Source organism: Mauremys mutica, chromosome 3 (genome assembly GCF_020497125.1).
Source record: "Mauremys mutica isolate MM-2020 ecotype Southern chromosome 3, ASM2049712v1, whole genome shotgun sequence".
Taxonomy (NCBI): domain Eukaryota; kingdom Metazoa; phylum Chordata; order Testudines; family Geoemydidae; genus Mauremys; species Mauremys mutica.
Window position 1 is genome coordinate 110,677,280 of NC_059074.1, and position 19,023 is coordinate 110,696,302.

Genomic DNA, 19,023 nt, shown 5'->3' on the forward strand with positions numbered 1-19,023 from the left:
ATAATTAACCAATACCCCATCCCAACTTCCCATGATGATTGAGAAGTGATTCCCTTGTCAGAATCTGACTCGGTCATTCACATTGCTTTTCAAAGCCCTTCTTACTTTTTTTCTCTTCAAAGCAGGAGAGGCAAGGAACTAGATAAGAGAACTTGGCATACTTTTATTTGGATATTGGTTCTAATTGTAGCTCTTATGTCTGCTTGGACAATTGGATGGGTGTTCTGGGACAGCTCCCTTAAACTGAAATAGGCAATGTCCAAGTTACTGCATCCCCTCTCATCATTTCACTGAGACAGTAAGTCCTGTTCTATCTTATCCACTTTCCCTCTACAGATTTGGGAATTTCTGTAGATTCCTATAGATTTTTCTGCAATACCCATGTTTCAGAAACAGACCCTCCAAGTAAAGCACTTCACTGTACACCAAAATGGGCCAGTGTGTCCCCTTCATCAAATTAGGTGAACCTATCCTTTTTCTATACAAGGAATGTACCGTGGAACTAGATAACCTTTCTCGTGCTTTAAAGGACTTGCAGCCTTCACCTAAGGCAGGAATATTAAGCAATGTGTTCAACTCTATCCAAGCTGCTTAAGTCAAGTTACAATTTCCACAAAAGAGATCGTATTTGCCAATCTTTTTAATAGGCAGATGTGACTATAACCGGTTGGTGAAAAGATCACTGACTCTCTCTTTCACAACTTTTTCAGGACAACATCAACATAGATGAAGCTGCTCGATTTCTGGTGGAAAACGTCCTTGCCAACTACAAAAGCTTTCCTAATGAAGAGAATGATGTGAGCAAACTAAAACTGGACCCAGACCCCTTGAGAGCAGACAGTAAATCACAGTGTTGCTAATGTTACCTTTACTCTTGCGTGTAAATGCAACAGAATGAGCAGCAAGACTCTTGCTCCTCAGACCAGACTGCTGCTATGGTGCTGCATTAAGGACAATCCAAGTGATGGGTTTGGTTTTCTTTGAATTGGTGATATTTTTGGGTGTTTACACATTTTTGTTTTTTGTATAAAATTGAAAATGTTTATCATTTATCCTCCACTAAAAGAGCAGCTGTGTCTAGCAGTTGGTTACCTTCTTCTGACATGAAAACAGAGGGTGGTGTTTACACTCTGTTCTCAAAGGAATACAGACAACAGTCGGTATGACGCGTATCCAGGGTAGGCGTTAGTTCAGAGGATGAATATTGTGGTGTATTCTTGACAGAAGTTATAGCTGAAATAAGCACTTGCCTCTTTGCCACAAGTGTCCTTATACCCATGACCTCCCACTCCAGCCTGCCACCTCTCACACACATACTACTTTGTTCCTGTTGATTACCCCATAATGGGAGGACCCTTTAACTACAGCTCTCCTCGAGTAAGTGGGTCTGTTTTCCTGAATTGGACAGGGATAGCTGAGCAATGGCAGGAGGTCCTATCCTTACTTTGTCACAAAGCCCCAATACAAGGTAAGCATACTACTTGGCAAGTAAGAAGAACAGGAAGGGAAACAAGTGTCCTATGTGACATGGCTACTGCAGAGATACAGATGCTAGCAAGTGCATCTCCAGTTATTAGCGGAGCATAGTTTACTTCAAATACTCTTAACCAGTTTGAACCTGTAAAACACATTCCAGCACAAATAGCAGGCTTTTCTTAGTGTAGTGCACCCAGTTAAAACAAACCTCAGGAAGCATCACCCATGTGCACATATTAAAACTAATGGCCAGAAATAATTCATACACTAATGCTTTGAGATGCTAGCTTTAACTTCATCCAGGAGAGGATTGCCAATAAATAAAAATGTTCTAGCTTGGGTTACCTGTTTTAAACTGTTTTGTGAAACTAGCGTACAGTATAACTAGATGACTAATTTGAATTACTCAGACCTTGGTCTTGGGATACCTTTGATTAGTAGTGCATGGAAAAGAGGGATGTGTCAGATGCAACTTAAGATAAATTTCTGAGCTTTTTAAATCACTCAGATATAGTTCTGTTACAAAGGCTTTCACTAATTATAAAAACAAATGCATGTATTCACCCATACAAAGTGTAAATGGAAAATGTGTTACCAATTTTTATAACTAAATATTTTGGAATGCTAAAAGTTCAACTGAGGAAACTCACCTGGCTTGCTTTGTCTCCTGTTAGGAGGCTGGTTATGTGAAGTCTTGACTTCTGCAACTCATAAATATGGTCAGAATTTGGGGGGCAGGATGGCTGGTGAAAAGGATTCATTTCTCTAGTGATTGTGGTAATCCTACATTAAATGGAACACTTGCTTTCTCTCAGCTCTGGATGCTGTTTTTGCCACGTTTTTGCTTGGTCTGACATTGTTAAAGTTTAGGTCATAAGCCCTGTCCATGTGTCAGTTAGATGCACTGTCTTTCATACTTGCCTATTAAAGTGATAGGAAAGGCTTGTCATAAGTACAAGCTACTTTTTAATGAGATGCATACAGATACATTCTTTATTTTTAAGCAATAAATAAAACAATTCAGGCACACTGTGTGAAAGACTCTTGTGTGTTTTTTGTATTTAATGTTCTTTTGAGAAGCTGGAATACATCCTCACTGAAGCCTGCAGACTATTTTCCCCTTTCATTCTGCTCCATTCATTGCCATATTAAACTGCCTCTTGATATCCTGTTTTATCTTAAGATAATATTAAATATGGTAATTAAGTATTTAACCAAACTTGAAAAGTAGCCTGAAGTAGCTTATACTTAGTTTCTTAAAATTCAAAACATGGCCACCTCTTTGTAAACTGTCTTTCTGAAGGGAAAGTGGTTTTGAAAGAATACTTTCTCCATTCCCCTCCTGCCATAGTCAACTCAGGGGCAATGCTATTTTCCCAAATGGATTAAAGTTAGTATGTGGGGTCTTCTATCCACTTTAGAACGCTGGCATGTTCTGTAAATTACAAACATGCTTATAAAAGCTGTCTGCCTGCTAAGTTTTAGCCATTAAACAGAATATTGGGTGGAGGCATGCCATTTACCATGGCAGTTATTGGAGCATGCAAGATCTCTGGTTTTTGTACAGCTATAATTGGAACCCAAGTGCTTTAACTGGTTATCAGACATGTACACTGCCCCATTTTTTGATGCTGCTTCAGTAGGCTAATATGTGCAATATCTGTGCATCTTTGCTTAACTGATCTTCAATCTCCTGCTTATGTGGCCTTGTGTATTATCAAGATCACTGGATATATGCAATATTACACTAGGTTCATTAATGGATTGAACCTGTCAAATTGACAAATCTATTCATATAACTGGCACTATTACCTGTTTAAAAGGTCAGTTTAGTTTTAATTTAAAAAAACCCTCAACTAAGCTCTTCAGTTTTCAAAACTTTAAGGGAAGAAACAGTCCATGGAAAGGTATAAATTAATGTTTTCCGCTCTTTCATGTGTCAAACGTGTAAAACTGGTCAGTTTTAAAGGAAAGCAATTTTCAAATAGTAGATTGACCAAACTATTAAGGTATTTATTCTCTGAAATGTAACAGCAAAATTAAAGTGCAATATTGGTTAAGTGAAGTGTAGACACAGCAACACAATTCTGAAAGTTCTCATACCAAGATTTCTCATAAGCAGTCTCCAATGAATTTAGTTGCTGTTGAAACACTTGAATCGCAGGTCACTGTTAAATTTCACACAGCCAAAACTAGGAAATTTACCATAAACCTAAGATGAATGTAACATTGCATTCCTCTATAGTGATCCTTAGAATCACTGTTGACTTGAACTTAAATCCATTTTCTGATGGAGCATTGTGTAAAAGACATTCTTAGATTATCAAAGTACACACACACACACACACACACACACACACACACACCCCCAATGGCTTCAAAAGGTCTAATTCGTGGGTTCTGTCGACACAGTTTGCTTAACTTTATTCAAATGCATAGTTTTTGTGCATTGGTAAAAAAGCACATGCATATGTTTTTGCAAGATCGGGGATTTCAGAAAGGAGCTGTAAAAATGACGGTATTATTGACAGCACTTTATATACACAGGAATCTTTGTATACAAAGGGAGGGGAAATCTAACTTGGTTTTAGTAACTGAAATACAGAAATTTTGAAACAGAAGATTTCCTCTTCTTCTTCTCTCCCTCTCCCCTCCCCCCATCAATTGTCTGTTTCTCCACAGAACATACCTTGGGATGGATATTACAAGGTGCAACAATTAATTTACTGGATATTGCCAGATAAAGAATTTAGGAATCTACTCCAAAAACGTGACTTTATTCTGTAGACACATAGCATTATAGTATTTAAATAGTATTCACGGAGTCTCTTCTGAATCAGAAAACATTTGTTTCCGTTGCCTAGGATCTAGTGCTGGGGTCAGCAGCCTTTCAGAAGTGGTGTGCCGAGTCTTCATTTATTCACTCTCATTTAAGGTTTTGCGTGCCAGTAATGCATTTTAATGGTTTTTAGAAAGTCTTTTTATAAGTCTATAATATATTTATTTATAACAATAGTTTAATGTTCTTAAAATATTTAAGAAGCTTCATTTAAAATTAAATTAAAATGCAGAGCCCCCTCCAGACTGGTGGCCAGGACCCAGGCAGTGTGAGTGCCACTGAAAATCAGCTCGAGTGCTGCCTTCGGCACGCGTTCCATAGGTTGCCTACCCCTTATCTAGTGAATGGGCTATAAAATGTAATCAAACAGAAGAAACCAGGGTTTTTTTTGTTTTGTTTTTTTTGGACCGGTTAATGGAATGATCAGACTGACATACTTACTATGTTCGATCGTGTGTGGATAGATATCTGACATCTAATCTCCAGATACTGGGAACAATCTTGGAGAAATTCCTACTTTCTTTATCCTTGCCTGAAGTTAAAGTTGTATCCAGGCCTCAGTCATGTGTCACTCTCTTAATATACTCTCTAAGATGCTGAATTTATTTGGGGATAGAGATAGAAAGTCTTCCTGGTTCTTAGTCACTAAGTGTTGTGTCTAATGCAGATGTGGCATCCTATTTTTAAAACCTTAATTTGCCCAGCCACCATAACAGTTCTCTATGGAGGAGTCGTTAAAGTAATGAGTGAGCTTTCAGTAGGCGAACTTGAGAAGCACTTAAACTGTGGAGGAGAATGAAGTAGGAAAATCTGAACTTCTGGACATATTATTGAAGACTAAATGAACTGAGCGTAAGCAAAACCAGTTTTGGACCTACCACCTTCATCCTAAATCATAAAAATCCTTAGTTCTCTTCAATGACTTGAGTCAATGGCAGCAAGTCAGCCCTTGAGCACCTATATAATAAACAGTGATAAAAGGGGAGACCATGATTTAAAAAAAAAACAAACCCAGTGATGCTAAATTTTTAAAAACAATTTGTCCTTTCTCCTGTTCTCCATTATTGAGCTTGACTCTAAAATACAAATTTTCACCCCAACTTTCTCTCCTTTAAAAGAACAGCTTATGTCTATAGCTGCATGTGTTTGTTTAAGATTCAGGGTCCTTCATATTATGAATGACAGAAGCCAAAACATTCTGGGCCTGCATTTCTTATAGGTATGGAACGCAGTATAGCAAAATGTCTGAGGGAAATGATATGTTTCAATATAGTTTCATTATCTGACAGAGTATGAAAGTCATGTGCTGTAGACAGACTGGTACACTGAAAATATGAAACATGCCATATTTGCATCTGGTATAGAATTAAAACAATTTAAAGAAGCTGTGCCTGTGTAATGTCTTTTCATAAAGATCTGTATGAAAATGATGGAGAGTAGATGTGGGGTGGGGGGGTTGGTAACATCTATCAATTTTGATGTATTCAAAAATGCATTACCAAGAAATAAGGGTACCTAAGTATGTGTGGTTTTTTAACACATACTACCTTGGATTCTTTTATCAACCCCTGAAATAATACTGTTCCTTCAGTACAAAGACTTGCTTAAAATCCATTTTATGCTGTTTATGTATTAGTGTGAATACACTTCAAGTTCTGTTTCACTGCCTCAAATAAATGTGCGTACAAAATATTTCCTGGAGTGAGTTACTTAAACTGTTGCCTCTGCCTTATCTGGGCAGGGGCCCTATATTGAATGGAAGGGGGGTGGGGTATGTATGGGCAGAGAAGCAGCTTTTACACCTCTACCCTTCACCCACTGCATGTGTGGGAGGAAGGATGACTAGGGGTGGCCACTAACATTTCCTTTCTTTCTACTCTATGAAGGAAGGATACAGATCTTGTCTCCCAGTCTCACTTGCTGTCCCCAGCACCCAGTGAAGCGCACCAGCTTCCTGAGATTGGTGTTTGAGAGTACTGGCCACCAGGAAATAGTGTCAGCAAGACTCCTTGCTATAGTATGGCTACAGAAATATTGACCTTTGCAACTCAAGATCTATAGTCTAAGGAGGCTGAATCCATTCTTGTTCTGTGAGGATTTGCTGAGTCACCTGACCCTTGCTGCTCTCTTAGCAAAAGCAGCCCTAATTAACCAATTTATTGAATGATAAATGATTAGTCAAAGGTATGGTAAATTATTGCTAATCTCAGACCAAATCTATGGATAATATATATATTAGGGCTGTCTATAAATCACATTAACTCGTGATTAACTCAAATTTAAGTGATTAATTGCACTGTTAAACAATAGAATAACTGAAATGTATTAAATATTTTGGGTTTTTCTACATTTTCAAATGTATCTATTTCAATTACAACACAATACAAAGTGTACAGTGCTCACTATATTTTTGATTACATATATTTGCACTGTAAAAATGATAAAAGAAATAGTATTTTTCAGTCTACGCTGCTTTGGATGGTTATCGAGCAGAACCTGTAATCAGCATGGATCCAGCATGATGGTTGAAGCATGAAGGGACATATGAATCTTCAGTGCATCTGGCATGTAAATATCTTGAAACACCAGCTACAACAGTGCCATGCAAATACCTGTTCTCACTTTCAGGTGACACTGTAAATAAGAAGCAGGCAGCATGATCTTCTGCAAATGTAAACAAACTTGTTTGTTCAGCCAATTGCTCAGACAAGAAGTATGACTTGCAGGCTCTACATTTTTACCTTTTATATTTTTGAATGCAGGGTTTTTTGTACATAAATTCTACATCTGTAAGTTCAACTTTCATGATAAAGGCATTGCACTACAGTACTTACATTGAAAAATACTATGTAATACATTTGGTTTTTTAGTGCAATAAACTGAGCACTGTAACACTTTATATTCTGTGTTGTAATTGAAATCAATATTTGAAAATGTATAAAATGTCCAAAATATTTAAATGGCATTCTTTTGTTGTTTAACAGCATGATTAATTGCAATTAATTTTTTTAACCATGATTCATTTTTTTAATTGCTTGACAGCCTATATATAGTATGGGGGGGGGGGGGGGAGACATACCTAGCTGTTCAGGAAACCATCACACTATATAACTAAATGCTAAACTATTTACTAATTTCAATGTATATACCCAGCTCTAACTTAAAAAAAAAATCCCTCTTCTTGCTTTAGGCCTTCCTTGACATATTTAAGAACACAATTAAACTATATCTAGAATCACCCCATAAATTGATAGGTCAGAACCCAGCAACTGAAACATATTTCACCAGAATCCTTCCATTCTGAGAGTGGGAACTGGTGGAGTTTTTAGACCATTCCTAATACAATGCTGCCCTCATTTTGGCTGGGCCCTCATAAATATCAAATGATTACCACAGGAAATGCACCATACTGGTTCCTTGGCTCTGAGGAAAGTAGCTACATTCAGCAAGGGTTTTATTCAAAGAGAATTCTTTACAAGCTACTCTAATCAAAGAACAGAATTCCACCCGCATTCTAATTCCAGTTCTGCCACTGAGCTGCTGTGTAACCTGGGAAGAGTCACTTAATCTGGCTGTTTATTGTCCACACCCTTTGTATTTTAGATTGTTGGCTCTTCCCGGCAGGGGGCTGACTCCAGCGTGTTAGTACAATGCCTAGCACAATGGGGGAACAATTTTGGTGGGGGTCTGTAGGAACTAGTTTACTACTACAGCTAATCCGGTCACATACGGTTCAGGCCAGTTCTATGACTCTGAGTAGTGGCCTGCTCTGTCTCCTGAACTCCCTACTCCTTCCTTTGACTACCTGCACAAGGGGAGGGGAAAATGGAGCAGAAATTCTCTCCACGTTGGTCAGTGGGGACCAGTTGGTAATCCCGCACCCTGTTACAATGACTGTTTACTTATATAAGCTTATAGTGCTAGAGATGTGATTTTAAACACGAATGTCCATTTGGCCTGAACTCTAAACCAGTTAACTATAAAATACACAATAATCCTTGCCACTTCACAATGAAACAATTTGAGGGTCCCAGAGGATGTGGGAAGTGCGTGGCTTGGAAGCAGGGATAGGAATGGCTGCTATCTATCTCCCTACCTGATTCTGCTAATAGACTCTGTGTTCCTTAGTCCACTAGGAAAGATTTATGCAGCCAGGAACTCAAATTTGCTTTATCTTTTTGGAGGTCTTCCCAGAATCCATGGTTCTGTACATTTAATCCTCCCCTCACTGAGCTGAACTTCTTTATTCCCCCATAGCAATGGCCAGAGCTAGCAGACTTTTTTGGTCAGCTGCAAGTCACCAGAAAGTGATTAGAATTTTTTTTGTTGAGGGGACTGATTCTGGGCATTGTGTAGGTATCCCTAAGCACTGGAGGGTCATTTGGTCACACATTCCCCCCCCCCCACCCCTTCTCTCAGTATGTGAAGTGCTGTTTCAAAAGGAAATAAAAATAGCAGTGGGGTGGGGGGTAAATATGTGACCAAATGACTCTCCAGTGCTTAGGGATACCTACACAAAGGTAGCAGGGGTGGGAGGGCAGTTCTGCTGGCTTGGGTGTCTTTGACCTTGTCTTCACTGATTTAAAAAAGGGCCTTTTCAACATCAGAGTGACTAATGCATGTGAGCTATCCTGAAGTGAAAAAACAGTGAAGCCAGCTTGATGTTGCCTAGTTTACCTCAAGGTAAAACTAAAGTGCCTTGACTTCACTGTGTTTTTAACCTTGGGATGGCTCAAATACATTAGTTTTATCAGTGATGACATGGTATTTTAATGTGTGGGTTTTTTAAAATCATTTTTGTCTGTCTGGGACCCTGGGTCAAATAGGGTAGTGGCTGGAAGAAACCTTACTTTGAGACACATCTTTGCAAGGGCTCTTCTTGAATCACCCTGGTATCAGAGGCTAGAATCCTGAATAGAGATGCAGAGTTATTTCTGCTGACTATTCCAGATCAGGTGACTCTTTTGTCTTGTTCAAGGATGGCCAGCTGTGTGTCTGGAATTACCAGTGAGGAATCTAAGAGTTGAGCAGGAGCTTCTGGATGGTTGTACCAGAGTTTATCTTTTTGAAGTGTCCAAAGCTGCTTCAGAGATTTCAAGCCCAAAAGAGATTATTATGATTATCTAATTTGACTTCCTCCATAATAGCCACCATTGAATTTTACCCTGTAATTCTTACATCAAGCTAAATAACTTGTGGTTGAACCAGAGCTTATCTTTCAAGAAGAAATCTAATCTTGATTTAAAAATGCCAAATGATGGAGAATCCACCATCTCGGTTGGTAAACTATTCCAATGGTTGTTTACCCCATCACTAAAAATTTACACATTTTCAATTTGAATTTGTCTAGCTTTCAAGGTCAATATCTCAATGTAAGGTGTATTTTCCTAGAATAATCCATGTAGCTTCTTTTTGGCCCTATCAGTTAGCCAAGTTCTTAATCTATTTAATATGATGTCTTGTGAACTTCACCATGTTAGACAGCCTTTTGGGAAGTTTTTGGTTGCTGGAAGTTTTTAGAGTGTTAGGATGCACAGACTAGTCTTGTTTCTAAACTCCTTTTCTACACTCTGTCATGATGATGTACATCAAAATACATAGGTGGCATCCTTCTAGGTTGAGACCAAACTTATTTTGCATTTACTCTTTAATATGGCAGCCTATTCCAGTGCTTAACTACCCCTACATTTAGAAAGCTTTTTAAATATCTAACCTAAATCTTCCTTGCTGCAGATTAACCCTATTATTTGTCCGACTTTGAGTGGACATGGGGAACAATTGCTCACAGTCTTCTTTAGAATAACTCTTAACATCTTTGAAGAATTATCAGGTCTCCCTTCAGTTGTTTTTTCTCAAGACTAAACTGTGATGATGCACTCCATATTCTTCATAAAAATATTGTTGTAATATGAATGTGGCATAACTAATATGTTTTATGCAAGATGGGTCATGAGAGGTATCATTGGAAAGGTTATGATTTTCTGACTGTTATCCAATTTTTATGAATGTATCATTTCTGTATCTGAAGTTAGGAATATGGACTATGTAACAATTACAACAGTGTGTGTGTACTTGGAGAAACGCCCACCAGACAATAGGCAATCAGCCTGAATGGGCTATTAGGAAAGACAATAGAATGGGTATTTGAAGATGCTGATCTCTCATCTTCCTGAAGTTCCTGCCCGTGGACATTCTAAATAAACCTTGTCTGATGGTGGCTTTAACACTTTAATAATGTCACCTGGTACGGGATGCCACCTTGGACACTGCTGGTATTTTTCCACTGGAAACAAAGGATTCCCGCCTTACATAAAGTCTATTTAAGGCTGGGAAGTGAGTTAATCAGGGCTCTTCTCCATTGCCTCCCTGCCCAAGAAGGAAAACTGCTGAAAGCACCTGAATAGACAAAGGAACTAAGTTGGGGAAAGGCAAGGGCTCAATCTAGGCTGAGACAGGGTCTAGCCTCTGAAGAGAAATAATGAACTCTAAGCTGCAGAAACTCTGCAACCTGCCTAAAACAACATTTAGGGTGCGAAATTACTGTGTGTAACCTGTTTCTTTATTGAATTAAGCTTACTTTGTGTGTTTTGTTTTATTTGCTCACTAATCTGTTTTGTTCTGTTTGCTATCCCTTATAATCACATAAAATTTACCTTTTGTAGTTAATAAACTTATTTTTTGTTGATTTCAAAACCCAGTTTGTGCAATTCATATCGGGGGTGGGGGGAGTGCAAAGAACTGTGCATATCTCCCTCCACATTGAGGGAGGGGTGATTTTTATGAGCTTACGCAATATATATCTCTATACAGTGCAAGCCTATATCATTTTGGGTTTACATTCCAGAGGGTGTGTGCACAGGAGAGCAAGGCATTCCCCTAGATGAGCCCTCCCACAGAGAGCTAATCGCAGACTCTGTGATTCTACAACTGGGTGTGTCCCTACCTGTGTGTGTGCTGGAAAGGGGCTTGAGAGCCTGTCACAGCAGCACAGAGTAAGGGAAACCCAGGCTGGTAGGACAGGTGGGCTCAGTGGGACCCCAACACATCCGGTGGCACCCAAAAGGTGGGTCCAACCCATCACAAAAACATACCCAGATCTTTTTTTTAACCTTTCCTCATAGGTCACGTTTTCTAAAACTTTTATCATTTTTGTTGCTCTCCTCTGGACTCTCTCCAATTTATCCACATCTTTCCTAAAGAGTGGTGCCCAGAACTGGACACAGGACTCCAGATGAGGCCTTATCAGTCCTGAGTAAAGTGGGACAGTTACCTCCCATATCTTACACACAACATTCCAGTTAATATACCCCAGAATAGTAGCCAACTATACCATATTGTTGACTCATATTCAGTTGTGATCACTATAACCCCCAGCTCCTCTTCAGCAATACTACTGCCTACCCAGTTATTTCCCACTTTGTAGTTGTGCACTTGATTTTTTTTTTTGCACTTTCCTAAGTGTAGTACTTTGTACTTGTCTTTATTGAATTCACCTGGTTGATTTCAAACTAATTCCCCAATTTATCAAAATCATTTGGAATTCTAATCCTGTCCTCCAAAATGCTAGCAACACCTCCCAGCTTGGTGTTATAAGTGTACTCTCCACTCCATTATCCAAGTTGTTAATGAAAATACCGAATCAAACTAGACCCCGGACAGATCCTTGTGGGACCCCATTAAATACACCCTGCAATTTGACAGTGAACCATTGATAACTACTCTCTGAGTATGGTCTTTCAACCAGTTGTGCACCCAACTTATAGTAACTCCATCTAGCTAGTTTGGTTATGAGAATATGTGGGACTGTATCAAATGCTTTACTAAAATCAAGATATGTCTCCAGCTTCCCTCATATCCATTAGCCCAGTAACCTTGTCAAAGAAGGAAATTAGTTGGGTTTGGCATGATTTGTTCTTAACAAATCCATGTTGGCTGTTACTTAGCATCCTATTATCATCTTTGTGCTTACAAATTAATTGCTTAATCATTTGTTCCAGTATCTTTCCAGGGATTGAAGTTAGTCTGACTGGTCTATAACTCTCTGGGTTCTCTTGTGTTTCTCATTTTAAACATAGGTACAATATTTGCCCTTCTCCAGTCTTCTAAAAGCTCATCTGTCCTCCATAAGTTCTGAAAGAAAATTGCTAACACTCCCGGGATTGTTTCAGCTGGTTCCTAGAGTGCATTTCATTAGGGCCTGTCAACTTGTTCATATACCCTTAGGTATGAATGACTTAGAATTATTAAATGCTGGGCAGAAACTAGATGAGACAGCTTGGCAATTCCTTACCAATGTAGCAAGGAGTAGGAGCTTGTTCTCTGGAGCTCTGGGACAACTGTTCCATGAACTATACAAATAGATTGTTAAAAATATTACTGCTGTGAGACCTTTTGCATATAGCACATTCCAGTTACATTATATTCACATTCCAAGCATGTTTTCATAAAGCATATAGAGTGCAATGTCACAGTCAGCATCATCTTCCACAGGTGGGATACTCCCCAGCTGGATCTGTTTGCATCCAGACACAACAGGAAATGCCACGTCTCCTCCTCCTCTCGGGGGGTCAACAGAGGTTTTCTGTTGGATGCTTTCCTGCTCCCGTGGTCAGGGGCTCTAATGTACGCCTTTCCCCCCAGTCCCATTGATCTATAGAGTCTTCATGAACATCAAGCAGGACAGGGCAAAGATGATCCTCATAGTGCTAGCTTGGCCACGCCAACACAGGCTCGGTACACTGCTAGACTTCTTAGTGGCTGGTACACTCCAGCTCCAGCTGGATTTGCTGTTACAAAATCACAGCACCCTCCTGCACCCGAACCTGACAGTATTGCACCCGATGGCTTGGTTGCTGCATGGATAAATGTGAAGGAGCAGGAGTGCTTGGCTGGAGTCCAGCAAATCTTGTGACCTACACGGCCAAGTGGAGGTGGTTTATGTGTTGGTCCTCAAATAAAGGTATTCGGCCTGAGCAGGCTTCACTGCAGTTAATCTTGGACTACCTTTTGCACCTCAAGTTCCAAGGCCTGTCCCTGTCATCCATCAAGGTCCATCTGGCTGCTGTTTCGACTTTCCATCTGCCACTGGAGGGCAGGTTGATTTTCACCCACGGCATGATTGCCAGGTTCCTCAAGGGCTTTCAGCATCTCTACTGACACATCAGGGACCCAGTCCCTCCGTGGGACCTAAATCTCGTGCTATCCTGGCTCCTGGCACCTCCCTTCGAGCCTCTGGCTTCCTGTTCTCTCCTCCTCCTTTCTTGGAAGGTAGCATTCTTGGTTGCCATAAATTCAGCCCACAAGGTCTCCGAGTTTAGGGCACTTCCCTCGGAACCGGTCTTTTACAAGGATAAGACCCAACTGCGTCCACACCCAACCTTCCTGCCCAAGGTGGTCTCCTAATTTCTTATGGGCCAGGACATTTATCTGCCTGTCTTTTTTCCAAAGCCCCGTAAGTCAGAGGAGGAACTTCAGCTGCATTCCCTAGATTTTAGAAGGGTGCTAGCCTTCTACATTGAATGGACCTAGCCATTTCACAAATCTACACAGCTGTTCGTCGCAGTGGCTGACAAAATGAAAGTTCATCCGGTGTCTGCTCAGAGAATTTCTTCTTGGATCACCGCCTGCATTCACTACTGCTATGACCAGGCGAAGGTGCCACCTCCAGCGATTGTCACCGCCCATTCAACCAGGGCGCAAACCTCCAGCAGCTGTCCTAGCCCAAGTGCCTGTCCAGGACATCTGTAAAGTGGCCACCTGGTCATCTGTCCACATGTTCACATCCCATTACGCGCTTACCCAGAAGGCCCGGGACAATGCTGGCTTCAGTAGAGCAATACTGCAAGCCACTAGACTGTGAACTCCGAGCCTACCTCCGAGGATACTGCTTGGGAGTTACCTAGAATAGAATCAACATGAACAAACACTCGAAGAAGAAAAAACAGTTACCTATCTTTCATAATGGTTGTTCTTCAAGATGTGTTGCTCATGTCCATTCCATTATCCGCCCTCCTGCCCCTCTGGTTGCCTGCAAGAAGGAACTAAGAGGGTGTAGGGTCAGAGGCGCTTGATATACCAACGCATGAGCGCAGCGACTCAAGGGGGCACCGCAGCCGACCCTACAGATACCGCTAAGACAGAAGCCTCCAATTGTAGTAAGAGGAGGCCCTAAGATATAAACCTTGGTATCAGAGGCCTGGTATGAGGCCTGAGGCCTAAACTAAAGTAATGGTCAAGACTTTGCTAACATAAAGCAAAGTTAAGCTGTGAGCCAGAGGCAGGCCCTGCTCACAGAAGCTGGCAAGGAAAGGGCTGATGCTGCAAGAAGATACGTACCTAAAAGGTACTGAACACTAGATATCAGAACATTCACATTCTTGCACATTCCACACATAACAAAGAACAGGCTGGCCCATCCCAATGACAGGGGCAAAAGGGTAATATGATGAATAGAGTTGTTTTGTTCGAACTAACATGTACAAGGTGAGAGGCGGCACCTTACTACGTAGAGGGGCTGTACCTTGCTACGTAGAGGGGTTGCACCTCATACGTCAGGTGTGATGTGTAACTTGTTTGTACCTGTGTATAAGAATGCATCCCTGGGGCAGTGTCTTTGTCCGGCCGAGGAGGCAGTGGAAAGTCCCGCCACTGACTGAGCCGGGTCCATTGCCAAGAGGCACTTTCTCGTAGTATGCCCTGAGTTAGGCTAAGAAACCTACAGGGAACTGCAATTGTGTCCAAGGGTCGCAATAAACCTAGTCGACTTGACTTTGCATCTTACTAGACTCTGTGGTTATTGGGGGTTCTCGTCGGGTCTGCTGTGTCAACTATCTTCGAAGAGCTGGGGCAGCACACAGAGGGAACACATGCACGCAGCCGAGTGATATCAACTTTGGAGAAAGCAGAGCACCACACCGGTAGCACTCTGACAACACTGCTGACAACACCAATGACTGTGCACATGGGCGTGCACACACCTAGAATGGAATGGACATGAGCAACACATCTTGAAGAACAACAGTTACGAAAAGTAGGTTACTGTTTTTTACATGCTGGTTACTCTCACTTCCCCCCTTACCCTTATTTATTAAAAAAGTAAGGTTCACGTTTAATTACAAAAAAGGGGGGCTTGAATAAAAAATAAAAACTTTGAGGGGAATTCAGGAGCCTTTAGGAACTTCTTTCTCCTAACAGTAATAAGTCATATTTCTTTCTATCCCTAAGGCACCCTTGTGTGGAGTAGGCAACTGAAGAGTTAAGTACTTATAGCCAGGAGAAGGAAGGAAATAAAGTACCACATCCTCAAAGTCCTGCCATCAACTGGGGATTCAGGACAGGCACCAGCAAACCCTTCCTGAGGTGCTCGGCTGTGGGAAGAGACACCTATAGCTCCTTCAGAGAGAGGCAGAGCAGAAGTGTCTGAAGTGTAGGTAAAACACCTCAGTTGTCAGGGGGATGAAAATGGTAGAAGGGAGGTTGGGACAGCTGCAGCAAGTGTCACTAGCTGTGGACCAGGTGCCTGGATTTTGATGTCCCTTACTCACTTCCATTGAGACAGGATCTTCTTTCTGTCGCTCTTTTGCTGAGGAAGCCTTGGGAAGGCTTTAGGGGACTGCAGGTCAAGGAGGAAAAATGGGGCATAACTAGCCAGCTCCTTCCTTCCTGCCTTCCATAACTGAAGATATGGTTCTCTTCCCCTAAACCTCTACTGGATGGGTTGCATCCATCCTACCAAGCATCTGTGACATCCCTGCCTGTCTGTCTCTAGAGGATATGCGTGGCTATCTTCATGTGTCTAAAAATGAGAGAATGCTTGACACACCATTCAGGAATCTCTTGCCATTGTTGTCATGTTACAATGATAATCTCATAGTCACTTTCATCTAACACTGAACAAGGAAGATCTCTAGAATAAGAAAAAAATGTGATGTCTAAAACTGTCTCTGCCTTTCTGTAACATTTCTGCCTGAAACCTTTTCCAATCTCCTTCTGTTTGGCTTCTGGCTACAGCCTCAAAGACATAGCAGATATTTCACTATTGTCGCCTTTGATCAAAGGAGATTTGAGTTATAACAGAGAGAATCCCTCTGCAAGCAGACACTTTCTCCCAGGCAAATGTCACATGCTATGATGGGGTTAAAGGATAGGGACAGTTATGGAAGCAAAGATTAAGTTTAGGAAAACTAATTAACTTCTTGGATCTTGGTTTCTATCTGTAAATTTATAGACTAGCTCAGAGGTGGGAAAACTACGGCCCATGGGCCACATCCGGCCCACGGGATCCTCCTGCCCGGCTCCTGAGCTCCTGCCCAGCTCCTGAGCCCCTGGCCCCTCCCTCATTGTTCCTCCTCCCCTGCAATCTCAGTGCGCCACGCCGCCGGCACAATGCTCTGGGCAGCTGGGCAGCACAGCTGCAGAGCCCAGCCTGATCTGTGCTGCACTGTGGTGTGGTTGGCTCCAGCCGAGCAGTGCGGCTGTAGCGCCGCCAGCCACCGGTGCTCCAGGCAGCATGGAAAGGGAGCAGTGGGGGTTGGATAGAGGGCAGGGGAGTTTGGGGTGTGGATAGGAGGCGCGGGGGTGGATAGGGGTCAGGGTAGTCAGAGGGCAGGGAACGAGTGGGTTGAATGAGGGCAGTCAGGAAGGAGGGGGGTTGGATGGGGCAGCAGGGGGCAGTCAGGAACAGAGGTTCTGGGAACAGTCAGGGGACAGGGAGCAGGGGGGGTTGGATAGAGGGCAAGGGTGGTTGGGGTGGTGGTCAGGGGGTGGGGGTGTGGATAGGGGTCGGGGTGGTCAGAGGACAGGGAGCAGGGGAAATGGATGGGGCAGGATTCTAGGGGGCCATCAGGGAATGGGGGTGGGTGGGTTGGATGGGGCAGGAGTCCCAGGGGGGCCGTCAGGGGGTGAGAAGCAGGAGCAGGGGGGATGGGGATAGGTGCCAAGCCATGCCTGGCAGTTTGGGGAGGCACAGCCTCACCTAACCGGCCCTCCATACAATTTCTGAAACCCGATGCTGCCCTCAGGCCAAAAAGTTTGCCCGCCCCTGGACTAGCTTGAAAATACTTTCATAGATGTGTCAGACCATTAATGATTAACACTTTATTTTCAATTTCCCTTACTGTGTGTGTTGTGTGTGCATGTGTGTGCACGAGGGTGACCAGATGTCCCGATTTTATAGGGATGGTCCCGATTTTTGGGTCTTTTTCTTATATAGGTTCCTATTACCCCCCACCCTGTCCTGATTTTTCACACTTGCTGTCTGGTCACCCTGGTGTGCACACACATTTATCTAATCTGAATTGGACTTGCTACATCTGGGGAGACTACTGCCAGATGATTTGGAAGGGGAGCTACATTTTGTCTTCTGGAAGGCAGTGTATGTGTTGCTCATGGGAATGGAGAGAGCTGGAGAATGGAGAAATACAAGTACCATGTGGGCAAAACTATCTGAAGGAAACATGCACTTAACAATATGAATGTTTTAGCAGGCTTCTAATAGGTGCTGGAATCTCCTGAAATGAAATTTTATTGGCAAAGGTTCATCAGGGTGGTTCTAATTTACTTTAAATTGTCTTTGAATGATTATCCACATTACAAAACCACCACTCAACTTGTAAGGATTGACCAAGTAGCTGTGCAAGAATAGTTGGAGTTTTGATGTCCATTAGAGGTTCATTGGCAAAGTTACAGTGATGACCGTAGTTAATATTTTTACTAATATGTAACCTTTAGTAGCATGGTGTTTATATGATAACTTGGGAAAGTATTGTAATTAGAGGGTAGATTAAGCTACTTTCATGGCTGTACCATGAAAACCATATACCATGTAACATATATCATCATAGTATGTGGAGAAACCTGCTTCCCTCCTAAGTAGTTCTATACATTTCTCACTTTCAGAGATACTAGAACACCCTAAGAAAAATCCATACTATATTGTAGAATATAGGGCACCTTGGAAATACCACAAATGTCTTGATGAAGTGTCATGACTCATGAAACAGACTTTGAGGAAAAATGCAATTTTGTATCATGCCTCATTTTCTATATCTCCAGGGCTTATTTGATATACATGGTACATTGAACATGTCAAACAGTTAATGCACAATAAAGTAGCAGCTTATTTTATATAACAGTAGAATCTCACCAGAGTGTTGTATCAGTTAATGCTGTTAGGCATCCATCACATTATATTGTATCACTTAGTACTGCTACACAGACACTAATATATAAGCAAGGGTTTCATGTTACTTAGCATGCTACTTTACCCGCTAGCCAATCACAGTAGTAGCACTTAAAAATCAGTGGTCAATAAGAGAATGGAGTGTGTTTTCCTCCTCCTAATACAGATTCTTCAAACAGAAAAAGTGTCTGAGTTTAAACTAGATGAGTTTGAGGGATTTGCTGATCATCTGGGGTTCTGGGATAATAATTGTGTTCTTGTATTGCCTGAGTTATATGAAGAATACTTCAAAAACTTCTCTAAGCAATTATTGCACATTTCATAATTTTTGCTCTTTTAAGAAATATATATCACTTAATTTCCACATATTCTGCCCTTGAAGAAATATATTGTATAATCAGTCTAGTGGCATTTATGTGGTACAATGCTAAATTAGAAATATTGTAGGGACCTGATTATGATCTCTCATACAATGGTTTTAACAACAGTGACTTATTGTGGAAAATTGTGGAAAAATTGGAGATAGTCC

At 41.5% G+C, this 19,023-nt stretch overlaps 1 protein-coding gene across 1 annotated transcript in view; it reads left to right on the forward strand.

The window, feature by feature from the left end:
- The window catches only part of RAB32 (RAB32, member RAS oncogene family), a 54,293-nt gene extending 51,776 nt beyond the window's left edge, over window positions 1–2,517 (forward strand). The window contains exon 3 of the mRNA XM_045012008.1: window positions 711–2,517. Coding sequence (XP_044867943.1) covers window positions 711–860 — 150 coding nt within the window. The 3' untranslated portion in view covers window positions 861–2,517. The remainder of the gene's footprint in view (window positions 1–710) is intronic.
- The last annotated feature ends 16,506 nt before the right edge of the window (window positions 2,518–19,023 follow it).